This window comes from Scatophagus argus, chromosome 13, assembly GCF_020382885.2.
Source record: "Scatophagus argus isolate fScaArg1 chromosome 13, fScaArg1.pri, whole genome shotgun sequence".
Lineage (NCBI taxonomy): Eukaryota > Metazoa > Chordata > Actinopteri > Scatophagidae > Scatophagus > Scatophagus argus.
The window spans coordinates 21048618-21063699 of NC_058505.1; the positions used below are offsets into that span (position 1 = coordinate 21048618).

Below are 15082 nucleotides of genomic sequence, written 5' to 3' on the forward strand. Positions count from 1 at the left end.
ATATTGGAAAATATGAAGTAGTTAAACTACCTTCACACATATTGATGGATCAGTGATTATAATATAATAAAGCTCTTGTACTTTTACTTTAAAAATGTAAACTTACTTTAGTATAAGATCTGAGTACTTCTTATGAGTATGTCCCATCCTACATGCCATACTACTAAACTCCTGCTTCTGCTTGTGTTTGTTTGCTACAAGAATCATTTGTTTGTGCTCCACAGACAATTTGCTGCATCGAAAAACCTTTATTTAAATCACAGATTATATCAGTATCAAACCACATCATGTCAAAGATGCCTTTCATTCCTTCATTTTAGTACCTTTAAAATACATTAAATGCCCGGTAAATTTGAAATTTTCTGTCTTCACATTAAAGATAAAATGGAATAACTACAAACCAAATCCACCAAGACTAAAGTAATTTGAGTCTGAATTATGTTAAATTATCAATAAATGTATTTTTATGCTATTATTGTCAACCTTGACCTAAGAGGTTGGTCACCTCTTGCTCCGCTGATGTTGCTGGTGCTAGTGTATTAAAATCAAGACCACATGTAAACAGATAAACACATTTTCCATCTTTTTTCACTCTTTTCATAGTCTACACGAGTTGCATTACCTGTGCACAACAGCTTTACAAATGTCTCAAGCCTCATGCGGCAGATTAATTAGTCATAAAATCAGAACTTCATTATATATGATCGCCATCATTAAATAGGTGGAACATTTTGGCTTGTCTTTCCCTTTAGCAGACAGGACTGATGGGCACACCCCTCTTTGGTTCATATGGGGTTTTCCTGGCAACCATCTTGATGCAGTCTATGATTGGACAGACACTGAGGCACAGAGTGCAGCCTGTACAGCTGTCAGTCACAGTGGGAAGGTGTGTCTCCGGGTTGAACTCTATAGCCTGGCAAGACAGTAAACAAGACAAGCTACAGGACTGAGGCAGGCAAGTCTTAAAAACAAAGGAAGAGATGAATGCCAAAAAGAAACAGACAGACAGACAGGTTGACAGACCTGATATCCGGAGTCATTGCAGGTCATGTAACATTTACCACAGTTGATACACATCTCTTCATCTATCAGAGCCTGAACCTGAGGACACAGAAGAGGGTTGTGATTATGAACCGTTTATATTCATTTTGTTTTAGAGTAACTATCTGTGACCTTTGCAGTAAGTAAATATCAGTTATATTACTCCCTTGTTTCCACCTAATGTATAGTAGCACATGGACACACAAAGGCTCTGCAGAGGATCCCTTTACTTTGCTGACTAGATGAGTACCACACCAGAACCTCACACATTTTTTATGTAATTATCAGGAGAGGACAGTTTGTCAAGAAGTCAACAGTGTAATTGTCTCAGGTACCTGCTCCAAGTTGTTAAGCTCCTGGTATGCTCCAATGTAGCGCAGAGCTCTGGCTATGACATCCTAGAAACGCACCACACGCACAAATGTTTTTTTGGTGTGTAACTTATTACACAGAACAAAGCACAATACACCCAAAGGAATAACGTGTGTGTATGTGTGTGTACCTTGACAGCAGGAACAGGTTTTTTAGGTGCGCTGATGCGGCTGATGTTGGCTTCCATTGCATCGGTTTTACTAGCAGCTCTAAGCTGCTTCTTGTACTCTGCGATGACTTCTGTCTTCTGCTGGAGGTATGGACCGAAGCTAGGGATGCTCTACGCAGAGAGTTATTAAGAGTTTAAGAGTTATTAAATTAAATTTCCTCCACAGAGCTCATATCGCTACCTCCAGACTTAAAAAAACCCCCACAAAAAACAAACAATCCAAAGTGCTCTGATCTCTGCTGGCCTGGCTATGGACCTTTCACTATGTGCATCCACAGGTGTTAGGCTGCTGAATCAGAAGATTTGGAAGTCAAGTTAGATGGATAAGTCAATACTTAACTGGTTACTTACATGTTCTTGGTTCAGAACAAAGAGAAGTCATGATCATTGATACTACATTTCTGGGATGATTTGGAATAAAGTGAAGTGCTGCCTTTCCACATTCTTTTCACTCAAACTATATAGATTAATATTGAGTGAAAGCTGCAGTTCAGGTAATGAATATAGCTAGTTAATTAAATATTATATTTAATTATGTGGTATATCCCATTCCTCAAAGTTCCCTTCCCTCCCCTATTAAGTTTCAGTTTTGGCCCCCGCATAGAGAAAACAGGCATAGCCATAGGCACCCCTGCTCGATGTTATGCGTTGTGTGGTTTATGGGTGTATTGTTAGTATTTTTTTCTGTAATGTATCTCTTGCAAAAATGCAGACATGTAAACTGAAAAAAAGAACAAGCATGTACACAGACAGAGAACAAGTTACTCAAATGCAAGAGTTTTGGTGAAACCTTTGAACAAACTTCTGTGAACTTAAAAAGTCTCATGGATGAGTGCTGTCTTTTCTAACAGGAATCTTCAAGACCAAACAGATAATCGAGCTGCTTCTGATTTACTTCTCCCACATAGCAATGGTGCTAATAGCATTAGAAGTCACTGTAATAACAATAGCATCATTGGTAGTGAGTATTGGTACCTTTCCAACCAGGTCCTCCAGTCTGGGAACAGGTTTACCCTTCTGATGTCTGTCTGTTGGAGGAGACTGACCATCCCAGTCCTTCAGCTCCATGCTCTTCAGGTACAACAAAGCCTTCAGACCTGAACACACATATTATACGAATAATCATATCGGTATTATCAGATAGTTTCAATTTCTCAAATTCTCAGTAGCATCTGAATACAGGAGAGCATCAGGTTGGTGGTAAGTTGAGGGTATACAAAGCGTGTGCACATAACTGAATTGAATTGAACTGAATACCTTTATTGTCAATGTATGTTTGCATACAACGAAACTAGGAAAGCTCCTCTGCTGGTGCATTTCCACAAATGCAAGATGCAATGATAAATGCAATAAAGGAACATTAATAAAAACAGTAAAGATCTATTACATCTATTCCATAAATAATAAATATTAGGTAAAACAAATAAATCACAATGTAATAATAAATAGGCAATCTAAAAATAAAAAAGAAGACTCTAAAATGGAGTAAGTAAAAAGTAAAGAACATAAAATCCATCTTGACAAGAGACTTTGAGACAAAGATTCTACAAGTTCCTGAATTCCAGTCTTATTGCACATAAAGAATATTGCACACATGTAAATTCAAGATTTAACAGCATTTAGTGCAACTATGGCTCTGACATAAAAACTGTTTCTGAGTCTGTTCACAGCAGGATAAAAAGCTAAATTTAAAAAAGCATATAGGACAGGGAACAGAGAAACACAGTTACATACCCAGACAGTAATCCTCAATCACTGTGAAGTCCTGGTTCTGCACTGCACTGCACACCTGTGCTCAGACAAACATCAAAAAATCCAAAAAGCAAAATCAGCACCAAACAATGAAGATTTATTTTACTTCACATCAAATATGATACTTGTTATAGCTTCAATAAAGAATGTGATTTGCCATGTCAGCTTCTATTCTTCAAAGAGTGTTTCTCTTTAAAAATTACTGAAAAACAACAAAAAATGTCAGAAAATAGCAAACATAATGTAGCAAAAGCACCAAATGTTATCTACACCGATGTTAAACAGTAATCAACAGTCAACAGTGTCTGACTGACTAATACTACTAATAACAATAATAACAACAATAATAGTAATAATAATGATTGTCAACCTGGTGGGTGTCACGCTAATATTATCACCTGTAACACTGAGGCCCCGGCATGAAGAAATTGTAGCCCAGTGTCTGCTGAGTCAATACCTCCGGTGGCCAGAACTGGGAAACCAGGAATCGCTCTAGCGATGGCCGACACTGCTCTGAGAGCAATGGGTCTGATGGCATTACCTGCACACATTGTTCATATGACTAAGACCCTCAGTAAGTGCTGGTTCAGGGTGTACATCAGGTCACTTAAGCTTACTCAAGAGTCTTTTAAAGGACAATACTGGTGTCTTTTTATGTTAGCGTGAGGGTCAGCATCCCTCTATAACCACTGTATTAGTAAGTACCACTTGTGTGTTTCCTTACCAGACACCCCTCCATATGTGGTGCGTTTGCCCTTTCCAACGCCTGGCCAGGGGGCACCGTCGGCCTTTAGGCCCATCATGCCTGAGACTGTGTTTGTGGCCGTTACTCCATCTGCTCCACCTATGAAACAACACGAGAATCAACATGTGTGCAGTAATCACGTTTTAGAATGAGTGCTGAGTTTAAGTTATCTGCACTACACACTATAAAATGAAACACTAAATTACAGCACCATGATATGGAAGAGAGAAAAACAAGAGAGTGTGCTGTGGTGAGCTGTGTCACCTTCATGAGCAGCTTTAGCGATGTCGACAATATTGGTAACATTTGGTGTCAGTTTGGCAAAGAATGGGATGGAAATGGCTGCACGCACCCATCGACAAATGTTACGTACCAACACCGGGTCCTAGTGACAAAGACAACAACACATCAATTCACAAATCATTCAGCACCTCAGACTGTTTTGAGCAGCTTTAAACTCTTTTTTGTAAAAAGATGTGCCAGATGTGATCTTCTGTAATATGGCAAAACAGGATGTCAAAGATTGCACTATAATCATAAATATATATTAGACTGATATTACAGTGATATTAAGTGAATCTCTGTGTATGTGCTGTAGATCACAATTGTATTTGTGTTTGTTACCTGTCCACAGGCCAGTCCCATGCCTCTTTCTCCCATCCCGTGAGGACAAGACAAGTTCAGCTCCAATGCATCTGCTCCTGATTCCTGAACACACACTTAGTTCACTATCCACACAGTCGTAACTTGTTCATATAATAGCAATGTAAATAACAAGAATTACACCCTGCACTGTGAATGGTGGAAATTTGAGAACTGGCATGTATTTTTTTTCTCACCTCTGCCATCTTGGCTAGTACTGTCCAGTCCTCCTTGTTGTAACTACACATGATACTGGAGATCACCACCTGAAAGTGAGACAGCAAAAGACTGTCACCCCATCAATTGATTCACTCTTTCATTCATCACATGTGATATTTTTTTTTTTACCAAATACTTCAGTATTGCAAAGGTATTGTAGGGATGACTATTGATACTTTCACAAAATGTAAACACAATGAGATTTTTGATAAACTGTCAGTAATGTGGATATGTTGACTAAATGGGTAAAGGCAAATATTAAGAAACCTAGAAAAGTCTGGTATGTTTAGAAAATTGCATCATTTTACCGCAATGCAGCCTTTAAAACCGGGAAAAGACAAAGCTTGTCGTATCACAATATAAAGCAAGGTAAAACTTGAGACACTAATCTTGTAGCAAAACATATCAAAATATCAATATAATATTTTTTGCCCATCCCTAGATCAAACAAAACATTTCACAAATCCCTTAACACTGTTACATAAGCAGTCACTGTTATTACACATTAATGTACATACAAATGCAGGTAGATCTGAATCTTGTCTTGCAACAAGAACATAACAGACAACATTCTGCCTGTCATCAACATTGTAGGGTCAAGAAAAACAAAACTTACATTATTAGGAAAGTCTTTCTTTAGTTCAGCGACTGACTGACACCAGTATGCTGCTGTCTTCTCACTGATGAGCTCAATGTTGAGGAAGGAGCCCTGACCTGGTCCATACACATAACCTGAGGTGGTGCCTCGCACAATACGAGGAGACACGTTGGTCACCAGGTCCTGCAGAGACAGATTTATAGAAGCCAATCAGATGAAATGACAGTGATGGATGTGTGAAGCTGATGACCCTTTGACTCCCTAAATCGATATATATATGATAAATCATGGTCTGAGCAGTGTTATCCACTGGTTTCATGACTACAGTTTTGAGAGATCTTGAGGGTGGCATTATGGCTGTCACCATCTTGGGTTTTTGGAGCCAGAACAGACCATATCTGGATGCGAGGGTGGAACACGGAGGGATATGTATTGCCTGTGTGGAACTGACTGAGACCTGGAGAACACACCTTGGTAGCCACACCCTAAAATATACTCTGCTTTACCGTCTGCTTTACACTGAATAGGACAATAATTTATAAAATGAACACCATCCTGTACTGAATACGACTAGTGACTAAGACCATGAACTCATCAGGAAACTGTTTACTGAGGTGATAAGTCAAATGAGAAGTAGGGTCTCATAAGCTTTTTTTGGAAACTTTTGTACAATTATGATTACAGACTCGTTCCACTTCCCCACCTCTCCATTTCAAGTGTAATTCAATTCTGTGTTTTATCAGATTATTTCATCTATTATTTTATCATGTAAGCCTTTTGTAAAATAATTTCTGAGTAAAGAAATCACCCAGAGCCTTACCTTGGAGGCTAATGTGCCACTTTATGTGCTTGCCTGGTACCTTACATTATTTGAATGTGTGTGTGTGCGCATATAGCATATACCTTATCCAGCCCGAACGTCTTGGTCAGAGCAAAGCCCCATCCTTGTTCAAATGCTCTTCTGATCATAGCTGTGCTGGTGGTGGGAGGGGCAGATGCCAGGCCAAATGGGTTAGGGAACTTTATTCCACAAACCTCAACGCTGATGTCCACCTGATCTATAGCACTGTAGAATAAAGGCAATTTGGGAACTGGGTCCACTGTCTGTCCATGCAGGGACTACAAGAGGAATAGAGATGAGACAAATATTTTACTTATCACACTAATCCTACAGTTTATTTGGGCCCAGCAGAACATTATGGAAGGCCTACTTTCAGTCAGTCTGAACACATGAGGAGAGCAGGTTTAGGATGCAGCCCTAGATTTTAAAGATGTGGTGAATGTTTGAAGCAAATTTACCTGAACATATCGGTGAATATGCCATGAGGCTTGTTTGCCATCGTTCACTGATTCCACTGTGGTGTTTGCCAAACCAGCAATGTCTCCTCCTGCAAACACCCAGGGCTCACTGGTCTGCATGGTGTCTGTGTTCACCTCCGGAGTACCCCAGCGGGTCAGCTTCACTGGAGCCATGGCGTCAGTCACTACAAACAGAATATGAATCAGGTTACGTAAGAAAGCATGTCATCACCCCTTTAATGTCCTACAGTCACCTACTGCATTAATCAGTGACATATCTGAAAAGTCCAAACACTCTGTTTCTGTTATGTAACAACGCAAATATATATTTCATAACACGTTTCCAGTCTGTTGGGCCAAGATACTGGGAATTTGAGGCAATCCATATTGGTTGATTTTAAAAAGTTTATGTTAGTCATCCTGTGTTTAATAAATGCAGTAAAAAAGATCATAATTGATCAAATGGTATGCAAATCATCTGTAGTAGAAATCTACCACTACCCAGAATAAAAATACAAATACACACACAAATACAAACACACAGACACCTTGCAGAAACCAAAGATTTACTCACATTTTCTGATTCATTTTCACCTCTCATATCAGTTGAGCCTGAAGCAAAAAGACTAAGTGTTGGTCCGTTAGTGCGCTTCTAAGATGACTGCTTAATTACCTTGCGTATCGTTTAGCATGGAACCAAACGCGCTGATGATGTAATCAGCCTTCAGCCTGACAACTTGGTCCTCATCTTCAAGCCAATCACCTTCCTCGTTCTGCTCAGTGCGGCAGAACTGCAAACCGGCTACCCGACCATTTTTCATGATGACCTCACGTGGAGACAGGAAGGGAAGGAACTCACACTGCTCCTCCTTAGCCAACTCCATCTGACAGAAAAAAACATATATGTAAGGTCTGCGTATCCATCTGCCTATATGTCTGTTCATCCATCTATCCCTGATCATCCGTACCTCCTCAGGTACAGCCCTGATGTTGGTGAAACCCTTTCTGAAGCAGACGTAGACTCTCTTGGCTCCACAGCGAAGGGCCGAGGTGGCACAGTCAAACGCGGTGTCACCGGCCCCCAAAACGATTACTACACCTCTTAACTCCGGAAGAGAAGAGCGGCACTGACACATACCTGGACAGAGTGAGACAGGAATAGAGAGACACGGTAGTGACAGATTGTCTTTGCCATATGAAAACAGTTTTATATCTGAAGTAGTCCACTTCCTGCTAGATCTTCTCTTTAACCACTGCATATATGTGGTAGTTGAAGTGATGTCACCAGCACCCAGACTGTGTGTGTGCTGTGTATTTCCTCTAAAGGGCTGATGTGCCACGTGCTTTGTGTGAGTGTCTACAGCAGTACCTCTTTTGCTTGCTGAGGCCACCATGGGCAGGAAGTCTTTGGAAGTGAAGAACCCTTGATCCATGGTTAAACCCTGAAAGATTTTAGCTCTGTTGGCCTGGGGGAGACCTGGAGTCACACATACGTTGGAGGAAAAAGCCAGTGGATAAACCTTTATATTTATATTGCACAAAAGCTATTTTCTGAAATATTTTACAAGAGGCCCTCACCAATCCCAATGAAGACGGCCTTAAATCCTTCCTCTCTGAGGGTCGTCAGAGTCATTCCATTAACATCTAGACCCTTCTCACACACCACCTGGTGTGTACAAACACACATTTAACAAGACTGTGAGCTGATTAAAATTATTCAAAAGCTCTTAACACGTCTTTATTGCTTAATGAAAGTCAAGTATCATGAATTAGTCCAAATCTTCTGTCATTTTCTGTCAAATTATATTTCAGTACATACTGAGTCCATTTTAGTTATTACTTAACAACATTTATGGATCCTCTTTCATGCCCTTAAAAAATGTGTCTGATACCTTGACTCCCAAGTCCTTCATCAGATCTATTTCAAACTGGACAACCTCAAAGGGAAGGCGGAACTGAGGGATTTCTGACATGCTGCAGGGAGCAAAACACATTATTTATAAGTTGAATTTTCCTTTCGGCTTGTTTAACATTGTCTCATAAATCTCTCCAACTGCCATCTAAATGATGCCATTCTCGTTCTCCACATTGTTAGTGAGCCTGTCTTCCTCAAGCATTTCTGGTGAATTCTGGTGGAGACTGCCTGCAGTACAAGTCTCGATCGAACACTCTCTCACTAACAACAAGCAATTTCCATTTTTTTTTTGCTTGTTTTAAAATCACCTATATAGGTAGGTCTTACTGAATAAAAGCAACTGATTTGTTTGTTTTTATTGGGGACTTAAATTGTTATTGGCACTGTGTTTCCTATAGTTTTAACACTACAATAAATACTGACTTCTCAATAAATGCAATCAAAGGAGTTCATTAATACAATAATATACGCCTTAATCTAACATACTTTAAAATCTTTGATATGATATGACATGACATAACATGACATGACATGATATGATGATATGTGACAATGATTATATGTTACCTCAGCCCTCCAATATACTTCTGTTTTTCAAATATAGTAATATTATCATATCCAAGACGAGCCAGGAAGGAAGCACAGCTGATTGATGCTGGGCCACAACCAATGAGAGCTATAGGGGTGTGGTAAGACTCTGGCATTTCATTGGCTGGTGGGAGTTCAGGATTCCTGATTTGAGTGATACCCATCCTCCTAAACACCTACGGAGAAAAACACACACACACACAAATTGAAAATTTGAAATAAAAATACACACCTCAGTCTTGACGTGGCTGAATTTAAAGTGAACCTGTGTAATTATTGCTGAACAAATCCCACCGTGGCCAGAATCATAACGCAATGACGTGTAATTTTAAAATATTTTGTATCACTAACAAACTCATCCAAAACACTGTGAGTCATTGACCGCCTGCACTCAGTAACACAGCTTACACAGCATTATCTATCTAAGGCTGTTAACACTAGCTAACATTAACTAACACAACGTGTTATTTGTCTAAAAAAACAGACTGAGTTTTGTACGGATAGTTACGTTACGTGACATCAGCACAGATAGCTATGCATCTGAATACATTATGCTAAGTTAACTTTTAAAAAATAATTAAAAACATTCAAGTACATGGATACATACATACAGTTGAGAATATGAATTCAATGATGGGAACATGCTGTGTTGTAGTTTAGTTTAGTTTAAGTAAGCCTAGTTGGTGGCTGTAAACGCAACACAACAGGTCTGTTTTTCAAAAGGAAATTTTAGAAACTGTTCATGATATGTTTCACAAAGAAACCTTGACAGCTACAAATATTACCTCTGTGGCAAACTGCTGTAACCCTCCAATGTTAATGGGTCCCTCCTCAGAGGCATATAAGTTGCAGCCTCCTACACACAGTTCTGATGTGGGACAAACCATTCCACAGGTCAGACCCAGGGGGTTATCAGAAAGGATGGCCCGCGCTGCCCCATAGTAGTTCTGGTATACACACAGACATGAATAATAAGATCATGATATTGGTGCTGCTGCTTCTAATTCATTGTTTGTTCTTTAACATTTTCTGAGACTGGCTGTTGAAAATGACTGTGTGCATGAATGTGTTTGCATGTATCTATTTTACAGTACCTTATTAGAGATGCTTGTTATAAATGATTTTATGTCCAGGTTAGTAGGGCAGCTCTTCTGACAGGGAGCATCTGCACATTTCAGACACCTAAACACAGATTTTACTTTTACTTGACAGTTTAACCAAAGCTTGAAAAAAAATTCCTTCCTCAAGGTGTCAAGGTGGTGAAACTTAACAGGTGCAGAACAAGTCTGTTAATGAACCAACAGCTTTTCCTTATGGAGAATCTCCGGCCTACTAAATGTGCCTAGGTGGGGTTGTGAGATCGGGAGTGTGTTACAAGTCAGTTCAAAGTGGCACAAAGCGGAAGCAAAGATTCATTCTCACCTCATTGCTTCCCGTAGAGCTCCGCGCTCGCTCAGCGTTGTGTGTTTGATGTCATCAAAGTTGTTCTCTAACTTCACACAAGTCTGAAAGAAAGAAAGAGTGCTGGGAATATAACAATGAAGAGGAATTTAAGGGAAAAGAGGAGAAAAAAGTAAGAAAAAGGGATGAAGAAAATACAAAATTATGCAAAACTAGTAAGTGTGTGTGTGTGTGTGTATTATTCATGTGGTGTGGACATTAATCTGTGACATTGTGGGGGCAAAACACAAGTATACATCACATAAATCATTACATTTTAAGGAAATGAATATAAGCCAATGGAATGTCCTCTGAAGTATGGAAACACAACACAGATGTGTGTGTGTGTGTCATTTATCTTACATCACAGTTCCTTTCAGGGTTTCTCTTCCAGTGTTTCTTTTCCTTCTTCTTGCTCGCAGTGGATATGATCTGAGCATGAGTCTTCACCCTAGGATTCAGAGCCAGGATGTTCTGTGCAAAATAAGGTGAAATAAATCAACACATCAATTAAAACTCTCGATTCTTACACTGTGACAGATACAAACAGAATCACAGTCTATCATTTGTAGACTCTATTTGTGGGTAACAACCCCTGACAACAGACTACAAAGGTGTCGCAAATGCTTTTCACATTTATTATCTAATTTTTCTATCCTATTATCTTGAGATCACAAGCTATTATCTCAGAAAGTCATAGCCATTTTCTCTTTCATTGCAGAATGTATTACCGTCTACTATCACTATCACAAGGAAACCACTTTGTTATCTTGAGATAACACAATAATTAGTTGTAATCTCAGGATAACACGAACCTTAAAATGTTTCACATTATATTCCAGTTTTGTCATCCCTTACTATAAAGATAATTGCTTTTTATAAAAAAAAAAGACAAATTACCATTTTAAGTATTATTTAATATCATAATGGAATCCAATTTTTATAAATTACATCCTTTCCTAAACCAAAAGTCTGTCACTTGAAGCAAACGTTGAACTACTCCTGCTGAAGAAACACTGAGACTATGGAACGTCTGAGAAAGTTTGCTTGCTTGGATGGTTGGGGTTAAGCTGATAATAAAGATAATGGTGAGTTGCCAGGTCGATGTGCTGAGGTTATGTGACCTTTGCATGAATACCTGAGAGCAGAAACAACGAAATCAAGCTCCCATATGAACATCCTGTTAGAACAGGAAATATATCCAATTAAGAATGCTGATGCTTAAGATGCTCTCTGATTTCATGGTTACTTTTAAGACCACTGAATGACTCTTTTCTGTTATATGGTGTTATGGCAATTTCATTTCTGCATGTAGTGAGTTAAGCAAAGGAAAACACAACAAATCTGGAAGATAACATGCACCAAAATGTTTTAATCTCTACAGAGAGGAGGCAACACACAGAACCACACGGCAGCAAGCAGTTCAGAGTTGTGCCCCACTGGTTGAAGACTTCAAAGTTCTTTGTTTGTTCTTGGAGCTTCAAACACAGGTTGAAGGAAAAACAGACAGGATGTAATAACTGTTAGTACCCCAATTCAGGTTTATCTCTTGTGAGATGAAGATCTCTTCCTGCCCTCTTCTTTACCCAGGATGTTATTTATAACGGGGCTATAACAGTCAGTGCACCAGGTCATTACTTGGTCACTATAACTAAAGCTACAGATTAACCACATTAAGTATAAAGTAAAAGTAAACATTATGTCATTGTTACTGCAACATACACAATTTCCATCACAATGGAATAAGCTGTCTAACTAAGTCTACAGGTTTTGATTCCAGGTATGAAATAATTACAGACCTAAACATATTAACATATTACAGTATATTGCTCTGGAGGCTAGTTTAACATTAAAATCACTCTCATATCACATCTCACCCAACAAAACCTCTAGAAGTTACATGTGACAGGCTCTGTTTTACTGGTGCAATCTGAGGCAATTTTATGCATAATTATCTTACCGATTAAATGAATCTGAATTTATTAAATCTGAATTTGGGACAGATCTCAACAATCTTTATGCTTTTTGGACTCTATTCTGTTCTTATGAGCTGAAATGATCCCTGCTGTGGGATCAATAAAGTTTATCTTATCTTATCTTGTCATCAGTTTGCTTTCAATTTTAAAATCAAATGATTTCATATCCAGTTTCTAGTAATAATATCTGGTTTATTTATATATTTATTTATGCGCATTATCTGGCATTATTACATTTTCACTTGCTTCATGCATACGGAATCTTACATGCTATCCCTATACCTGCATACTCATACCTCCACTCTGACCATATGTCACTTATCTACAGCTTATACAACACAACCTATGTTGCATCAGATCAAAAAGCCATATTAGGAGTACATAGTGCTGTTCATTCTTTTACTACTGTACAAATGTCAGAGTAGTATGTTGTTTAAGCTCGAACATGGCTTACTGTTCTGTGGACAAAAAAGCAGTATTTTAAGTGTATAAATATTCTCTTGTATATCTCACCAAGTCTATTGGCCTTCAGAGCTGCTGTCAGGCAGATTTCAGTGTTGAAGTCTAGAAATCATCCTGGCTAATTGACCAACAACAGCAACTTTTCATGAACTTTAAAGGTGTGTGGACCACGTAGGCCTGATGATACTTCCATTGGTGCAGAAGTAACATAAACTTTCCAGTCAGTCACCCTTCTTGTGCAAATGAATCAGTGGTATTAGTGTGGCCAGAAGCAGGAGGTAACTATTGAGTATTCAAGTCAGAACTTTTGCCTCTCTTTTGTCTGTTTGATATGGATTATTTTATTTAAAAGCATCAAAGCAGCCAAGCAGCCTGGAGCACAACAGTGTGCTATTGGCAATTTGATGAGATCGTGTTACAAGACTTTTGTGAAATGCATTTCAGTTTATTTCAACATTTCTCAGCTCTCCTGTATTCAGAGTCATTCAGATGCATTTAAAGGATTTAGTAATGCATTTACATAAAGTTGGGGGACTTACAGGGGCTTTTCTGCTGCTGAGTAATGCTCCGCATGATCAGTGAATTGAACTTCATGTATAAAAGTAGTGGAGTGCCCACTTAATTTGCTACTCCTTTAAGACCTTTTGAAATCTTGCCCTGATTTCATACTTGGCAATCTAACTGTGATGTTTCTGCCAAAAAAAAAAAAAAGTACCACAATTACGGCTGGACAGAACTTTGTGTGAATATTTGAACCTTTCTTTAGACTGAAAACATTTTTTTCTTTTTGCTGAGATCAGAGCCATTACATAAGTCCACCACTTGTAAAAACATGTGCAGTTACCCTACGAAAGGTCTCAGATTAATGTTTTCTCTCAAGCAATGGGGGCTTAGCCCTAAACAAAACAAAACAAAAAAAATCTTTGTACTCCTCTTGTAAGGACTTACAGTGCACGGAATTGTTTGACTTGCTGAACAAGTTCATTTGTGATGACTTTGTTCTACTGTGGTATTTTCAGACAGTTGCATAGAGCACATATTTAGACTTTCTCTTCATCACTGTTATGTAACAACAAAGATCCTGCCAGAGGAGTTCCTTTGCAAATAAACGAGATTAAATGAAGTGTCCCATAAAAGGATGGCTTGCCAGGTAACTCGCGAAGTGTGCAAAAGAACACGTGATCAGCAAGTGAGCAAGTCTACAGAACAACCATCAACATGTTCAAACAGTATTATTTAACAAGTTTGATACTCTGTACCAGAATGTGCAATGTCAGTTGATATTAGGAAGATTAGTGAACATAGATACATGTTTCTACTATGAGACTGAGGTAGATTTACACTATGTGCAAGGATACACAGTATGTTAATGAATGCAGCAAACATAGAAACCTTTTAAGAGAAAAGCAGAACGATAATTTACCTCAATATCTGGAGGATCTTTACTTAGCATGATGCTTCTGCTCGGTAGGGGAATAAAAGCTTTCAAAGGCTTGCTGATGATCTTCTAGGGATTCCAAGACTGCTCTGCTCCCAAGAGGAACTCTGTGAGAGATGACGTCCTTATCAGGAAAACTCCCCTCACCAATAGTTGGACAACATGTTCTCTGGTTGGTTAAAACAGCTTTTTTTTCTCAGAATAGTGCAATGATAAGGTCGACTGACAGACAGACTTGATATCTCTCTGTGCGGTCGAAGTTCAGCAGAGCTGAGCAGCAGACTGGTTTCCTGGGTGCATTGCACTTGAGCTCTGGATAAATCGAACAATGGTCATGGCCAGGTCCAAACTCCACCTCCTGTGAGGGGGTGGAGTTTTGCATATATTTTCTTCATTCAGACACATAAATCTTTGATTGTGCAACTC

General features: G+C 38.9%; 1 protein-coding gene across 2 annotated transcripts; it reads right to left on the reverse strand.

Moving 5' to 3' along the window:
- Positions 1 to 223: 223 nt before the first annotated feature.
- Positions 224 to 14978, reverse strand: dpydb (dihydropyrimidine dehydrogenase b). Of its 2 annotated transcripts, none has more exons than XM_046407740.1 (25): positions 14642 to 14978; positions 11144 to 11254; positions 10763 to 10845; positions 10435 to 10522; positions 10126 to 10287; positions 9320 to 9516; positions 8730 to 8811; positions 8416 to 8503; positions 8207 to 8314; positions 7806 to 7975; positions 7511 to 7721; positions 6838 to 7022; positions 6442 to 6657; positions 5557 to 5721; positions 4919 to 4987; positions 4704 to 4787; positions 4344 to 4464; positions 4059 to 4178; positions 3733 to 3875; positions 3317 to 3371; positions 2558 to 2679; positions 1544 to 1693; positions 1377 to 1439; positions 1024 to 1101; positions 224 to 913 (listed from the first exon to the last, which is right to left on the reverse strand). In XM_046407740.1, the coding sequence occupies exons 1-25, from the start codon at positions 14669 to 14671 to the stop codon at positions 749 to 751; spliced, it is 3066 nt and encodes a 1021-aa protein (XP_046263696.1). In that variant the 5' UTR covers positions 14672 to 14978; the 3' UTR covers positions 224 to 748. The 2 variants fall into 2 exon arrangements, with proteins under 2 accessions (XP_046263696.1, XP_046263697.1); XM_046407741.1 differs by having other exon boundaries at positions 10763 to 10864.
- Positions 14979 to 15082: the final 104 nt, after the last annotated feature.